At 34.9% G+C, this 15810-nt stretch overlaps 1 protein-coding gene across 1 annotated transcript; it reads left to right on the top strand.

Annotated features, from left to right (window-relative positions):
* Positions 1-4145: 4145 nt before the first annotated feature.
* LOC144444522 (putative nuclear hormone receptor HR3) lies at positions 4146-14147 on the top strand. The gene is made up of 7 exons (XM_078133967.1): positions 4146-4310; positions 9591-9738; positions 10029-10831; positions 11521-11641; positions 12559-12834; positions 13490-13570; positions 13932-14147. The coding sequence occupies exons 1-7, from the start codon at positions 4146-4148 to the stop codon at positions 14132-14134; spliced, it is 1797 nt and encodes a 598-aa protein (XP_077990093.1). The 3' UTR covers positions 14135-14147.
* Positions 14148-15810: the final 1663 nt, after the last annotated feature.

Below are 15810 nucleotides of genomic sequence, written 5' to 3'. Positions count from 1 at the left end.
AACAGCTGGGGGCTACTTGCCTATCTGTATATTGTCTTCAAAATGGCTGCACAGTTACCGTGATAGAGTTAGTTGTGAAATTGTATGTAGTGTAAATGCAGGTTTGTTTTTAGTAATCATGGCTGTCCGAAAAAAAAAATACAACTGAGTGTTGTAGGGTTTGCTGTATATGTATTGCTTTCCCTTCTCAGTACAAAAGTCAATTTTTTTTTATTTTTGCTGTGATAAGAACGTTAAAAAAGTGTATGTTGAAAAAAGATGTTGTGTCAAAACCAAACACCTGACTGTGATTCGTATAGGACCATATTTCAGTTATTGCAAGTGTTAGTTTCCAGTATATGAACTTATTTGTTGTGTTCTAGTGAAGAATTTCCCAAAACAATAAAACCTATTTGAAATATTTTATATTGGAATGGACTTATTTGACTGTTTATTTTCCCCTGAATTCAAATGAAGTGGCATGATGTCTCTAACAATATCTCTTATATTCTGCATGTTCATGTCTCAAACATATAATTTAAAAAAATTCCCTCACTGTTGTGGTTGCTGGTTGCATACAGGGGCAAGTTCAGGGCACAAGGGTTTTCCTGAACCTGTTTACTAGTTACACTTGTTTATTATTGAATATATCATATATACCAGACTTACATACAATAACAATGATACATTGCGAATGACCCTTGCACGAGTTATGAACAGCGCCACCACACCTGTAAATTTAAATACTGTTGTTTTTAGTATAGGCCCTAAGGTACACCTGACAACTATGAAAAACGTGAACAAAACTAATAGGGATATGAAGACATGGGTCAAATCCTGACCCATGGCATGCACAATACATGTACGTGTTACTTTTTTTTTAATTAACAGCAGGAAAGTCATTGAAATAATCACTTAAATATGACTAAAAATATCTTCTTGCATTCTCTAGCTTCTGAAAACAGATGTTCACACAGAGATGGAAAATATATACTTTTATGTCCAATCTAATTAAAATCTGATGTGGTGAGAGCTCCTAGATGTCTTCACTTACCTCAGTTTCCATCGTTTTGTTCCGGGTGATCGCCGATACAAAACGATGGAAATAGTGGTAAAATAAAGACATCTAGGAGCATTCACCACATCAGATTTTAATCAGATTATTGTATGTCTTAACGAAAGCCGCTGAGGGCCATCGTACTTCCTACTTCAATTTACACACTCGTACACATTTCTCACTTCAAAATTTCCCAACAGCCACCATCTTGTTACAGCCGGGAATTGTGGGTCGTCAACATTTTGAAGTGAGAAGTTTGTAGGGAAATTTTGAAGTGAGAAGTCCCCATTACACGAAATTTTGAAGTGAGAAATGTGTACGAGTGTGTAAATTGAAGTAGGAAGTAAGATGGCCCTCAGCGGCTTTCGTACTTAACTACTTATTGAATGTCATTTTTACGTTGCAGATCATTGCTTTCGCCCGGCTTTTGAAAAAAGACAACACCTGAATTTTTATCGAACATTGTGTTGAGGAGTCGATATATGGAATGGGAATATGAACTAGTTAGAATACAACTATTAATAACTCAAAAAGTTTGAAACCGCGTTCACTATCGTTAATTTCTTGTTAATTTTGACTTAAATCCTACAAGAATGTGATTTTGTATTTCCCAAATGTCTTACTTAGTTTTCATTCTCAATTGAGCGATTGATCTAAGAATGAAAATCGGCGAAGTTGCATGACCGTATATTTGAGCGGTCAGCTATTGTCATATCGCCACCTACCGGGTCGGACAAACTTGAACGCAAACATCGGTATTCCCGAATGTAACATTTGGCTATATTATAGGTACTCAAAACACTACTCCTTATTTTCGGACTTATTATCAAATACAGTTATATACAATTTTTGACCTTTACCAATTGTCAAGATAAATCTAAATAAATAAAATGTAACATGGCTGTGCGTTATCATTATTTCACGATAAACTCTAAGCTTAGGTTTCACAATTAGCACCTTCGTGACGGTGCGTGTGACGTCATCACTTGCAGTATTTTATAAGCCGATGTCGTCCACGAACCCGTGTACACCTTCTTAAACACGTAGTATATACGGGTATGAAGGAGTTTGTCATCAGTGCATATGCTAAACTTAAATGAAATTTTATCAAGCTTCCAATTCACCACGGTTACATCAGGAGTTCCTCAAGGAACTTTACTACTATTATAAGGACCATGTACCAATACTTTTCTTGATATACATGAATGACCTACCATCATCTGTCAAATCACATGTGCGCTTGTTTGCAGATGACTGTATTATATACCGACAAATAAAATCAGTGAAGGATTGTGAAATCTTGCAAGAAGACATCAACAAATTAACCAAATGGGAAAAGGACCAGTGGCAAGTGGGATTCAATACAGCAAAGTGTTTTGTTATCAATATCACCAAAAAAGAAAAGGAAAGAAATATGTTGACATATAAAATATAACATGGAAGATAATATACTCAATATTGTCAAGCAGCACTCTTACCACAGGGAGCGCAGGCTCAGTTAGTTTTGTTTACAAATAAATAAATAAATAAATAAATAAATAAATACAAACAAACAAACAAACAAACAAACAAACAAACAAAAACAAAAACTTAAACAAATAAACCGATAAATGAGTAGATAAATATATGAATAAACAACAAACAAACAAATACTGTCCCAATAGTCACCAATGGCGAGACCCCTAGTCGGTTTATTTGTTTATGCTTTTGTTTGTTTGTTTGTTTGTTTGTTTACTTGTTTGTTTGTATTTATTTGTAAACAAAATTTACTGAGCCTGAGCTCCCTCAATCTGATTAAAATCCGATGTAGATGTCGGCTAATCGTTCATTGCTATTTTACCTTCGTTATTTTGCCTGAATTGACCTTCTTGGTACATGTTTACATTTTTTAGCCTGATCGCCTCCTCCTTTTATAAATGGTTCATAACTGTTCTCCTCTCTAGAGGAGGCGATCAGGCTAAAAAATGTAAACATGTACCAAGAAGGTCAATTCAGGCAAAATAACGAAGGTAAAATAGCAATGAACGATTAGCCGACATCTACATCGGATTTTAATCAGATTGGAGCTCCCTGTGCTCTTACTTGGGCATTGAACCTTCACATGACATGGAATGGAAGCACCATATATCAAATACCATATCTAATGTAGATTGTATGGACGTATATATTAATTGAAACATGGTTGTTTTTACAAAAAAAATTGTAGAACGCGATAATGATATTATATTCACAGTCGCTTGCAAACTGTTATTCCTTTCCTAAATGGTTTTATTCTTGTAGACGTTTTAATAATAGATGATAAAATGAGTCAAAGTAAAATGTGACCTCCTCTAATTTATTTAACTAAAATGTGACCCTATCCTAATTCCATTTGCTAAAATATGGCCCTCCCATGAGAACCGATTTGTAAAAAGTTACCCCACCCTCATTCCTGCCCCCTGTAATTAATCTCCCTAATGCTTTTTCATAACAGCCTGAAAACGACTATGTTCTAGTAGTTAGTAGATCTATTCATATCATCACGGTTCCCTATCAAGTCGAGCAGAAGTGAAAATCACTGATGACCGCAAATGGTTCACACAAAGTAGGTCAAATCATGACCTCAGATGGCCCTTTGAAAGAACAGCCCTTACTTAGGGAGTAATTTAGTCTTTTGTACCAACCTGGGGAATCTTTCGCTATGGCAGTAGAAAATCATGACGGACTCCTCTGTGACCCAATTTCTGTTTCACTGTTTCCGTGTGGCATAGACCGTCAATGCAAAGCAACACTAAATGAACTTTAAATAACGTTCACATATTTCACGATTTGTGGACCCGATGTTGCCAAAGGACGCAAAAGTCAGAACAATACCGTACCTTGAAACTGGAGCTTGTTTTCCTCCATACGATATTGATAAAAAGTACACTGATGTCAAGGACACTCACTCTAAACTCGCGTCCTGGAAGTCCGTGATACAGTCGCAGCTGCGGCCAGTAACAACTTTAAACATACCAGTACAACTTCTGAACGCCTGGATGTACAGAGAAGAATTTCGAGACACTTTTATAAATGGTTCATAACTGTTCTGTTTTTATGATTCTATTCTGTATATGTTTTAGTTTACAAAATGGAACCCGACGGCAGTCATATTGTATCTCAGACTCAACCGACAGAGAGTGGCAGAAGTAGCGGGATTGGGAAAACAGCTGAGAAATTGGACGTACCGTGTCGAGTTTGCGGTGACCAATCGTCTGGCTTTCATCTTGGAGCTTATGCATGTGAAGCATGTAAAGTGAGTATTAGAACATCAACGAAACAATACTAATAACTCAATGATCAGTGACCATGAAACGTAACCTTAAATTGAACCGATTTGATGTTTGTATTCTTTTTTATATTTTACCCTGTGTGTGTGTGTGTGTGTGTGTGTGTGTGTGTGTGTGTATGTGGGTGGGTGGGTGGGTGGGTAGGAAGGTAGGTTTAGGTAGGCATGTAGCTAGCTAGCTAGCCAGGTAGATGGGTGGGTGGGTAGGTAGGAGGTAGCTAGCTAGCTAGGTAGATGGGTGGGTGGGTGGGTGGGTAGGTAGGTAGGTAGGTAGGTAGGTAGGTAGGTAGGTAGGTAGGTAGGTTGGCAGGTAGGTAGGTAGGTAGATGGGTAGGTAGATGGGTGGGTGGGTGGGTAGCTAGGTAGGTAGCTAGGTAGCACCTGGGGTTTAATGTATTAGGTATTATCAATCATGCCTTACTCTGATGTATGAATTCATAATTTCATTTTTTTTTCATTACAGAAATTTTTCATCCGAAGTACCAAGGTAGATGAGAAAGGGGAGTATGTAAAATATGTGTGCCCTAAGAGTAAAGAATGCACTGTCACCAAACAAACTAGAACCCATTGTCAATTTTGCAGATTTCAGAAATGCTTAAAGGTTGGCATGGCCAGGAAAGGTAAGTAACTGATGACAATCAAACTGGAGATAGACAGTCAAGTTTCTAACATGGATGATAAATGGTAGCATTTGAAGCAGTGCCCAACTTATGTTTATTGTTTTGTTTAAATATTTAGATGATATGTAAATAACATGTTAAAATATTCAATTTCCTGACGAAAGAGCATACAGTTCAATTATATAAAGACTAAAAAAATTACAGAAGGGAATTGGAGAAAGTCTTAAACTCAAAATCTACTGGGCAAACCAGTCTGAAATTTAGTGAGAATATTCTTAGGGGTGTTTAAATTAAGAATTGTTCATGACATAATTATCCAATGAGTGATATGTAAATTAGGTCTGAAAATGTGTCTGTTTGGCCAAAAATCTATAATTCCTGAACATATTGAGCTGAAATTTAATGGGGATGCATCTGCAGATGTGTAGATGAAGGATGATCCCATCGGCAATATGCAAATTAGGTCTAAAAATCTCAATTTTAGTCAAAAAATTACATCTTGAAAACTACATGGGAAATGGGGCTGAAAGTTGGTGGGGATGTTTCTGGAGGTGTTATTCTGCAGTTATTGTTCAAAACATACTGACAAAACACTCTAGCAACCATCACCACACCTCAATCATGACCTAAATGGTGATGCATATTACAAAGGGATGGGTAGATGTTAGGTAAGTGAATATGGATATTTAGAATGTATGAAGATTTCCTAGCAACAAGACCATGCCCATAGCAACAGTCAAATGATGGTTTATATTGCAAAGATGAAAACTGGAAAGGAAAAAAGATTCCAAAAATGTATGCAAATATGCCTAGCAACAAGACCATGCCCATAGCAACAGCCAAATGATGAAGTATATTGTAAAGATAATAACAGACATTAATGGCCAAGGGCATAAACGTTCAAAAAATGTATGAAAATATGCCTATCAACAAGACCATGCCCATAGCAACAAACAAATGGTGGTGTATATTGCAAGGGTAACAACAGTGATCATTAGGCAAATGGATAAGCGCAAATATGGCTAGTAACCAGACTATGCCATGGCAACAGTCAAATGATAGCATATATGGTAAAGGTAACAACAGGACTGGATAGGCAACCAGATAAACACAAACAAAAAACTGTACAGTTATACTACAACACCATTGGCATTATTTTTTGTCCCAAGAGCAATTGCTGCCTTTTCCATCTAATTCTGTACCCTGGGAGTTAATGCAAGGTAGAAGGACAGTCTTACTCCCAGAAGAAAAACAATTGTAAACAAACAACAATTTATAAAGGCAATAGACCATATTTCCTGCACATAAATTACCTCTGAGGTAGATACTAAGCAAAGAATTCAAGCCATATTTCTACATCAGATTTTATCAGCTTGGCTCTGGTTTCAATTTTTTTTTAAAATGTAATTTAAAAATGTAGTATAGACACATACATTTCAAATGACTGTCAACTAGTTTGTGATAAAATGTAACTTCTGTGGGTGACTTTGATGTAATAGTATAACAGTTTTCACTTGTAACATGATCTTCAAGTATTCATAAAACAAGAAACAAAAAAACAAAACATTTTGCTTCCGATAACAAGACTTCAGAAATAGGGTAGGTAGATCAGGATTTTATTTTATTTTACATTTCATTTTTTTAATTACTTCGACCCAGAGACAAGATATACTCGTTGGTCACAATACTTCCATAACATTTGATGAAGTGTAAAAGAAGTTAAAATGAAGATGATTCAGAAGTAGACAAACACAATATACAGACTGTGCAGTTATATAGAATGGAATGTGACTTAAAGAAAAAACTAACCAAAGATACTTTGGCAATTAAATCTACAGGGAAATACAAGTAAATTGTCATAATTTTACCTTTTTTAATGTAACAATCTTCAGTTTGTATCAAGTTAAGATAGTTAGAGAAGTACACTGCTAGGTACTGATACAAGCTGTGCTCAAAATTGGTTGACAATGGTACAATGGTCTGGAAATGGTCTGGCTTCTTCAGTTGGGCTTTTGAGCTCTTTAATTGAGTTTGATTGAATTTGCCACACTAATAGCATTGAGTTTGACTTTACCAAACAACAAAACCCCTGAGGAACAGAGCTCACTGGAACATTTAAAGAACTATCCAATACAAATAAAGAATATTATTGTTATTATAATTATTCTTATTATATATTGTATTAATCTTGTTATATTCTGTTAGTTGCTAAGATATTTGATCACTTGATTTATATCTACATTGTCAGGAAAGCTGAGTTTTTATGAAGTTCGGGATGGGGATTGGGACCACAAGCATTGGAGAATTAAGAAATAGAACACTTCGTACAGCAAGACAGTTTGTTCTGAAAATATGACTAAATCTAGGAAACTTTACCATGTGTTTACACTTTAGAATTACTGATGGCGGGATGTTCTTAACCCACTCACGAAGTTTGACATAAAAGTTTCTTTCTGCAGTGTCGAAGTGTGAACTTGAAACTGCCAGTAGATATCACATGATCATTTTTGCCACCAGATGTTCCTTATCTTATATGTAAATTTGATCAATTTGTTTACCACCAACTCATGCAACTCGGCCATCTGTTGTCTAATATGCTAATTCATTGTCAAATGATTTCAATTCAGTTCAATTCAAAAAATTTATTGTTTATTAAATTAAAATATAGAACTTTTAAATTTAAATACTTACAACACAAACGACACAGACCTAAAGTCAACCAAAAGCCAATGACCAGGTCACTATACTTTACTAACCATGTCAACATTTTGTGATATATAATTGTGTTGATTTGTCTGGAATGTTGATTTCACAATAACAGAGACTAAGACAGCTGGGTCGCTGCATTAAATCTCAGTCTGAGGAGACTAGGCTCTGACTTGATTACCGAGTCAGATATATTTGGTTGGTAAACTATGTCTAGACAAGGTAAAGTGAAAGTGAATTAGTATATGACCCAGTTACCTAATGTCTGTTCTGTGTTTGCATATGAAAGGAATATATATATATATATATATACAAATATTAAACATGATAGTACCCTAACTGTTTGCAAAAATGTTGATGGCAAAGTTTTACATTTTCAGGACTGATACAATTTATTTTCGTTACCCTCTAATTTCAATGACATTATATGGCGAATAAATCAATCACATTACATGGATTACAGATCAGAGATTAGTGGTGTTCCTTCATTCTCTGTTAGTTATATTATTTTGTCATGTAACATCAACAGAACCATAAATTGTTCAAAACATATTGTAGATAGTTTGATCTGCATAGTTTTTACCTTCCGTATAGAATCTAAGTATTGTGATGTCTGTCTGTCTGTCTGTCTGTCTGTCTGTCTGTCTGTCTGTCTGTCTGTCTGTCTGTCTGTCTGCCTGTCTGTCTGTATGTATGTCTGTCTGTCTGTCTGTGTCATTATTTTCTCAAAAATGTCTGGTTTTATTCAAACTAATTTTGGAACTCTCCTTTAGGGTAATGGCTATGAGTGATTAAGTTTTGGTAAACACCCCTTGAATATTAATGAGCAATATCTTAAAGTACATGCTTCTAATTTCATTATCTGAAATGGAGAATGGAAGCTTAAAATTTGATGTAATTTGGTACATACATTGATGACAACAACAGGCACTTGTCCTATATATCCTATCAATGCATTCATTTGCATAATTTATGATTTTTGGACATTAGGCATTTATCTTAAGAATACAAGCTTCAAATTAAAAATAATTTGGTACATTCAGTTATGATAACAACATGCATGTGTCCTATATGGTGTGTTGATATACTTTTTAATTATATTGAGTCATTTGCATAATGAATGATTTTCGGTAATTTGGCAATATCTGGAGAAGGCAAACTGACAGTTTCATATAGTTTGACATATACACTGATGATAGCAAGGTACATGTGTCCTCTATGGCCGGTTGTTGTAGTTTTTATTTTTAATGAGTTTGTCGTTTGCATAATTAATGAAATTGACAAATTAATTGATATACCATGTATGGTAACTAAGAATTACACAATCTGGTAATGGGTGAAGGAACTAATTGAAAGGTCTTACAGAAGGCATTCGGTTTATATCTGGTGTGGTTTGTTGATATAGGTAGTCGGACTGCAACTAGTAAATCATCACAAGCAACGTTCGCACAGATTCCCTGTCAAGTATGTGGAGCTGAGTCTTCAGGCTTTCATTTCGGTGCTATAACCTGTGAAGGATGCAAGGTAATAATTATTTATTGACTATGTTCATGTTCATGAAATCCTATACAGCCCAACATGGCCAAATGAATCATCAGTACACCATATTCTGGTTACTGAAGGTGCAGCCATTTTGCATGTAAGGATCACAAGAGGGCTCCCTTTGGCAAAGTGAGGGCTAAAATTTGGTTGTGGCCACAGAATTCATGAACAAAATATGTGTAAAAGATTATTTCAGAAATCCAAGTAGTTGCAATTGCACTGCAATTATTGAATCCATTTTCATTATTTCAGGGAATTTCAATGTAATTTCTATACCCATGCATTTTCAGTTTCCAGGGATTTTTGAAATGCATGCATTTTCACAATTTCCAAGGATTTCAACACAATTACTAAATCCATACATTTTCACTTTTTCCAGGGATTTTTCAGGAGGACAATAAAGGAAAGAGACAGTGATCGATATGTTTGTCCTCGGAATAAAGATTGCCAAATAAACTGTACAACTCGGAATACATGTAGACACTGCAGATTTAGTAAATGCTTAAAAGTTGGGATGTCAGTGGAAGGTAAGTTGGAATAGGTACTTTTAATGATTATATTAGCATGCCATTGTATCTGTACAGTGAAGAATGTCTAATAATCATGTAAGGGAAAAATTTTATTTCCAGTGTGATCATTCACTTTTGTAAAATTTTATTCCAGTTGTTTAGCATTACATTGAGTTCAATGACATCATTGTTATGAATGCCACTGTGAAAGTCATCGTCAGTTCACGCTCATCCAAATTCATGAAGAAATAACTTCTTTGTGAAGATTTGTGTGACATAAATAAAAACAATATTGTGTTTCATTGCAGGTAGCAGAATAGGACGGCAACCAAACCATGTCAAACAACAGATTCTTGGTGGTAACTTCTCCTTTATGCAGTCAAGTAAAGTGAAAAAAGATGTCATAAAATCAGAAGTCACACCAGAATATGATGATTCAGTAAAGCCCAAACATTCCACAGTGCTAGACAGAACTGACTGTTTTCCTGGTTCTGACCCAGTCAAAGGATCTAGTCAAGCCGTTAAAGCCACAAATCAGACAGTGTCTTCAACTCTCCCAGCAGTCAATGTAATACCTGAACCATTTCTTTCAACCCACCGAAAAATCAACACATATCAAGCTGGGGATAACTTTGAGATATCTATCAAACAGGAATTTCCCGCCGAAGAAAGTTATTGTAGTCTGCAAAATGTGATTCAATCCCAAGTTTCAACTAGAGGCAATGAATCAGAACAAATGCAGTGTATAGATTATGAAATACATCAGCAAAGATTTCAGGGCGAATTAGATTCCTCAACTTACCAACAACAAGTTGATCCTGCAAATTACTCTATGCCGTACCAAAACCTACCAAGTCACCCAGGTCCATGCCAAAACCTACCAAGTCACTCAAGTCCATGCCAGAGTCAGGTTGAGGAAGAAGTATCTCACATGATAGAACATTTATCACACACTTCAATGGCCTTTGTTTCAGTACCACAATCTAGTGAAATTTCTGAAAAGAAAGGTGCTAGTTTGGAGCATGAATTTCTCATGAGTGACTCTGAGTTATCAACATTCATTGAGACTATAATGGCTGCTGCTAACGACTTGGAAACCATAAGATTTGAAGTAAGTCCTAGTAATTTCTAACATTTGGATTTATTAATGGTTTATTCCTCGTAGTTTGACAAGAACAGTCAATAATTTTACTCAGTTTTGCTATAATTCAAAATTTTTGAAAAAAATTTCCTTTCATAGAGTAACCAAACGACTTTAGAGGATGTTCATGTCTTTAAAACTAAAAATACAGCATTTTTTTGACTGAAAATAACTTTTGACTTATGGCTGTGATTATATCAGGTTTTCCTTTTTCCATCACTGCCCCCTTAGTTCGTGGATAAATCCAATAAATAGAATCGGTTGCATATCAGTCCTGAATAGTTTTCTTTGTTAAGCAAAGGAAATGCAAGTGACCTAAGGGGCCTTGTCACTCAGAATCTATAGACGAGTATAGTGACAAACCTCTTAGATCACACATATTTTCCAATTGAACAAAGACAAATATTGAAGAATATTAGAATTATGATATTTTGTCAAGCATAATTATGAAAAATTGAGAAAGTAATAAAAAATTTGGTACATTTGTACTCATTTTGTACACTGCAGAACCAGTGATGTAGATGTGAGAGTTGTCGTGACTTTAGCGCAACCAGAGTATGAACCCGACACATTTTCTTTGCATGTGTTTGAACCTAGTCTATTTGTGGTGGTATATACTATTGGAATTTTTTTGATAGTTTGTGTTATTTATGTTTCAGTCTCCAACAATACCAAGGCTAGACGAGGGATCCATCACAACTGAGAATCTCTGGGAGAAAATGATGAATCTGTTCTCTAAGCATGTACATTGTGTTCTAAAATTTGCTAAGAAAATACCTGGTAAGGAACTGAGATCTGTACTTTACAGCTGTTAAGTTTGGAAGGGAATATATATATCAAGTGAATGTCTCATGTTTCAGCAAATAAATGTGTCTTTTATCTAATTTTTTTATTTTTTTTGCATTTTTTATTCAAATTCCACTGACAGTTGTAAGATTTTGTCACATTTTAACCCCTCTGACAATGCTGATGAGACGTCAGTGAAAATTTGGGACTCGCTTCCAAGAAATTTTGTTACCTTCTGTGAGTACTGAGAAATTTTCATTTGATACGTTGAACCTAGAGTTCATGAATATTCATTTCTCGTAAGATTTTGTAATTTGTTAGATTTTGTTAGAGTTTCTATCATTTTCTAGCCTGTTTACGGTACTTACGGTATATTCCCTTCAATCTCTCAAACTGTAGGCTTGTAACTAGAATTGCAAAATGCTGTCAATACTGTTTGAAAATCTCAATGCATAATTGCCCAATCAGCTTGTCATCACCATGGAGTATATTCAAATGTATGCAGATGAGACACATGCAAATGAAGTGTATGCAGATTAACACACATTTCAACTGCACATGTTAATCTACATTCACTGCATTTGCATGTGTCTCATCTGCATATATTTGAATATACTCCATGGTGACAAGAAGCTGATTGGGCAATTATGTGTTTAGATTTTCAAAACACAGCTATTTGTAATCCTATGATATGAGAGATTGAACAGAATATACCATAAGCATCGTAACTTCTGGCTAATCATTTTCAGTGAAGGGGTATGGAGGTCAAGCCAAATTGGACAGTAATTCTGTGTAATTATACTTCCAAAAGTTCCTGTGTCCAAAAATCGTACAACAAACACACATGAAATACATTGCTTATTATATTTCATACTCATTATATTCCCTTGTATTATTCTTGTTTGTGGCAGGATTCCGTTCCTTACCAATCGATGATCAGATCTGCATGGTTCAGAATGCAGTCTTTCAAATCGTAGTCACTATCCTTGCCAAAGATTTCAACGAGAGAGAGAAGACCTACAACTATTTCACCATGACTGAAGAAGAGAGGCAGAAAGTGATACAACTTTTCCCCCAGTTTGCAGTACTTAGTTCACAGCTACAAATATTTGGTAAAGCGTTATCACCTCTGAGACTGGATACTACAGAAACTGCCTTGTTATGTGCTCTGCAGTTGATAGCTGTAGGTAAGATATAGGCTTTTATTTTGTGTTCTCTGCAATTGTTTTTATAGTAATTATTTTCATCAGTTTGAATCTACATAGTTCAGGGTCAAAACTAATCCGAAATTCAAGCCATTTCTTTTGACTTGGGTAAACCCTGTACTGCATTATTAGTGATGGTATGCAGTGATGGCAATAAATGAGACAAAAGAAGGTAAGTGTAAATTTTGTCACAAATTTGACAAGTTTAACAATACTTCTTCATAACTGAGAAGACTCTATTACAAAGAGCAACATTGAAGTAAAGCACTTTCTCTATCACAGTGCTACATTCATTTATAGCATTCACATCAAGTGTAAAAGTATACTGTTTCAATTGGTTTATTTACAAACCTAGCATGTGGCTTTTCCAGTGTGGTCAATTAGCAGTATACTGTTACATTTGATATGGATGCTATAAACGATTGTGGTACATACAGCAAACACTTTACTCTGGTGTTATGGGTTGTAAAGTACAGTAAAACACAAAGTACTTCTTATTGTTATATTTATGAACAGTCATGTACATGATGTAGTCGTAAGAATTTCAACTGTATAATTATATTATCCTACCATCTTGCAATATCAAATTCAAATTCTGTTTTGATTGTTCCATATATTAATTGTATCTCTTGTACAGATTGGCCAGGTCTAAAAGATCTTACAGCCATTGATAGACTTCAAGGTAACATCTGTTCAGCAATGGAAACCTATTGTTATGGTAAGCAATTTGCACAATTCCATGTGGTAAAAAAGCAGTTACAGTAACAGTTTTAAACATTTGTTTTCAAGTGCATAGTACACAAGATGCTGTTAGTCAACTCTAACTTAGTTGGGTAGCACATTTGACAAATCCAATCAGGGCTTTAACCGCAGTGACTTGCACAAACACAAAGATAAATAGGTTATGAAACAAGCATTCAAAATTTATAAGAAAAATCCCTAGCAACAATAACTCTGTGTATAGCAACCACATGAGAACCTAGGGTTGACGGAAAAGTAAATAGCATTATAATACCATGACTCAAAGTGTTTCATCATAGTTGAAACAATGACATCTTTTTTTCATCTTTACATTACAGGGAAAGGAGTTGGGAGAGTAGGGTACGATAGATTTGGTATGGTCTTATTGATGATCCCACAACTACGTCGATTTGCTGGCATCCATCACGCATGTGTTCTCCGTCTTCGGTGTGAAATGCCAAACTTAGAGTATCCTCAACTGTGGAATGAAATCATGTATACAGACGATGAAGAAAGTGATACTGAAAATGACGACATCTAGTCATCAACAAGAATTAGGAAAAGGCTACAAAGTCTAGAATTTCACATTATTTCATTTTCAATTTTTTCATTTTGTCTTTGTGTGAGTCAAACTTACTGACAAAGCTGTTACTGTATGAGATATAAAATTGGTGTATTTATTGATTCTGTTGTTGGTATTAAATACCTAGAGAAATATATTTTAAATCATAGATTCTAAAGATGATATTGAAAATATTATGAAAGTGTTTCAGGAATGAGATATTAAATCTAGAAAACTTTAGTATGGTCTGTTTGGTTCCTTCTGGGCCTCGCAAAAAAAATTACTTACTTTCAATATGTTTGTGTGATGTTTTCTGCGGCCATACCGTATCATGCATGAGCAAAGCAAGTGACAACAGAAAATACAGCATCAGCAAGCATAATTACCAACACTGTTTCTCATGCACCATGGGATAATTACATCATTTATTTGAAGTTCACCGACACAATAAATTCCACAACAATATAACTGCATGTGTTTACGTGATATTTCATATACATGAAACATTGGGCATTCATTTGTTTACAGGTATGCAATAATGTTTTTGGTATATTTGGTATGTTTGCACTGATGCAAGTAATCATTGGTACATACATACATACATACATACATACATACATACATACATACATACATACATACATACATACATTCTGGTTGGATTGATTTTAGTGGTAGGATAATAACTTTTTCACAGTTTTGTAAGAATTAGTTAGCATGTCATAGAACAATGGACAAATATGTCAAACGATATGAACAATGTATGAAATGGACAAATATGTCAAATGATATGAACAATGTACGAAATGGCTGACTATGTCAAATGGTATGAACAACATACCAAATGACCGACTACGTCAAATGATATGAACAATGTACGAAATTGACGACTATGTCAAACGATATGAACAATGTATGAAATGGACAAATATGTCAAATGATATGAACAATGTACGAAATGGCTGACTATGTCAAATGGTATGAACAACATACCAAATGACCGACTACGTCAAATGATATGAACAATGTACGAAATTGACGACTATGTCAAACGATATGAACAATGTATGAAATGGACAACTACGTCAAATGATATGAACAATGTACGAAATGGACAACTACGTCAAACGATATGAACAATGGACAACTATGTCAAATGATATGAGCAATGTACCATCATATATTTTTGATAGTGTTACAAAGACTTCGTGATAAAATCACCTGATATTTGATTTGCTAGTTTTTAAACTGTCAAGGTTTCTTTGAAAGCAATTATGTTAATATTTCGTAGTTTTGATTTTGGTGAAAAAAACATGGAATTTTATCCCGAATGGTTATACATGTATGTAGTGTATAAGTATCCAACATGATACTGCCTCAGTACTTATTGAAACTACATATTCATGTAGTGGGTAAGGGTTTCCAGAAGAAAGAAAACAAGGACCCTGTGTTGTTGAAATTACCATTGCTGAAATTCTCAGTAGCCATTACAATGCCTGTATAGCAACTTTGAAATATCCACTGTGTTCACTCATATGTCTATTTACTATATGTGAACTTGCTACAGCACTGTTTTCAGTATCAATCAATCAATCAATTAATCAATTAATCAAGCTATATCAATCAATCAATCATCAATTGATCACTTTGTCAAA

Source organism: Glandiceps talaboti, chromosome 2, assembly GCF_964340395.1.
Source record: "Glandiceps talaboti chromosome 2, keGlaTala1.1, whole genome shotgun sequence".
NCBI lineage: Eukaryota > Metazoa > Hemichordata > Enteropneusta > Spengelidae > Glandiceps > Glandiceps talaboti.
Note: the sequence above shows the minus strand (reverse complement) of the source record. Positions and strands in the feature narration are given on the sequence as shown.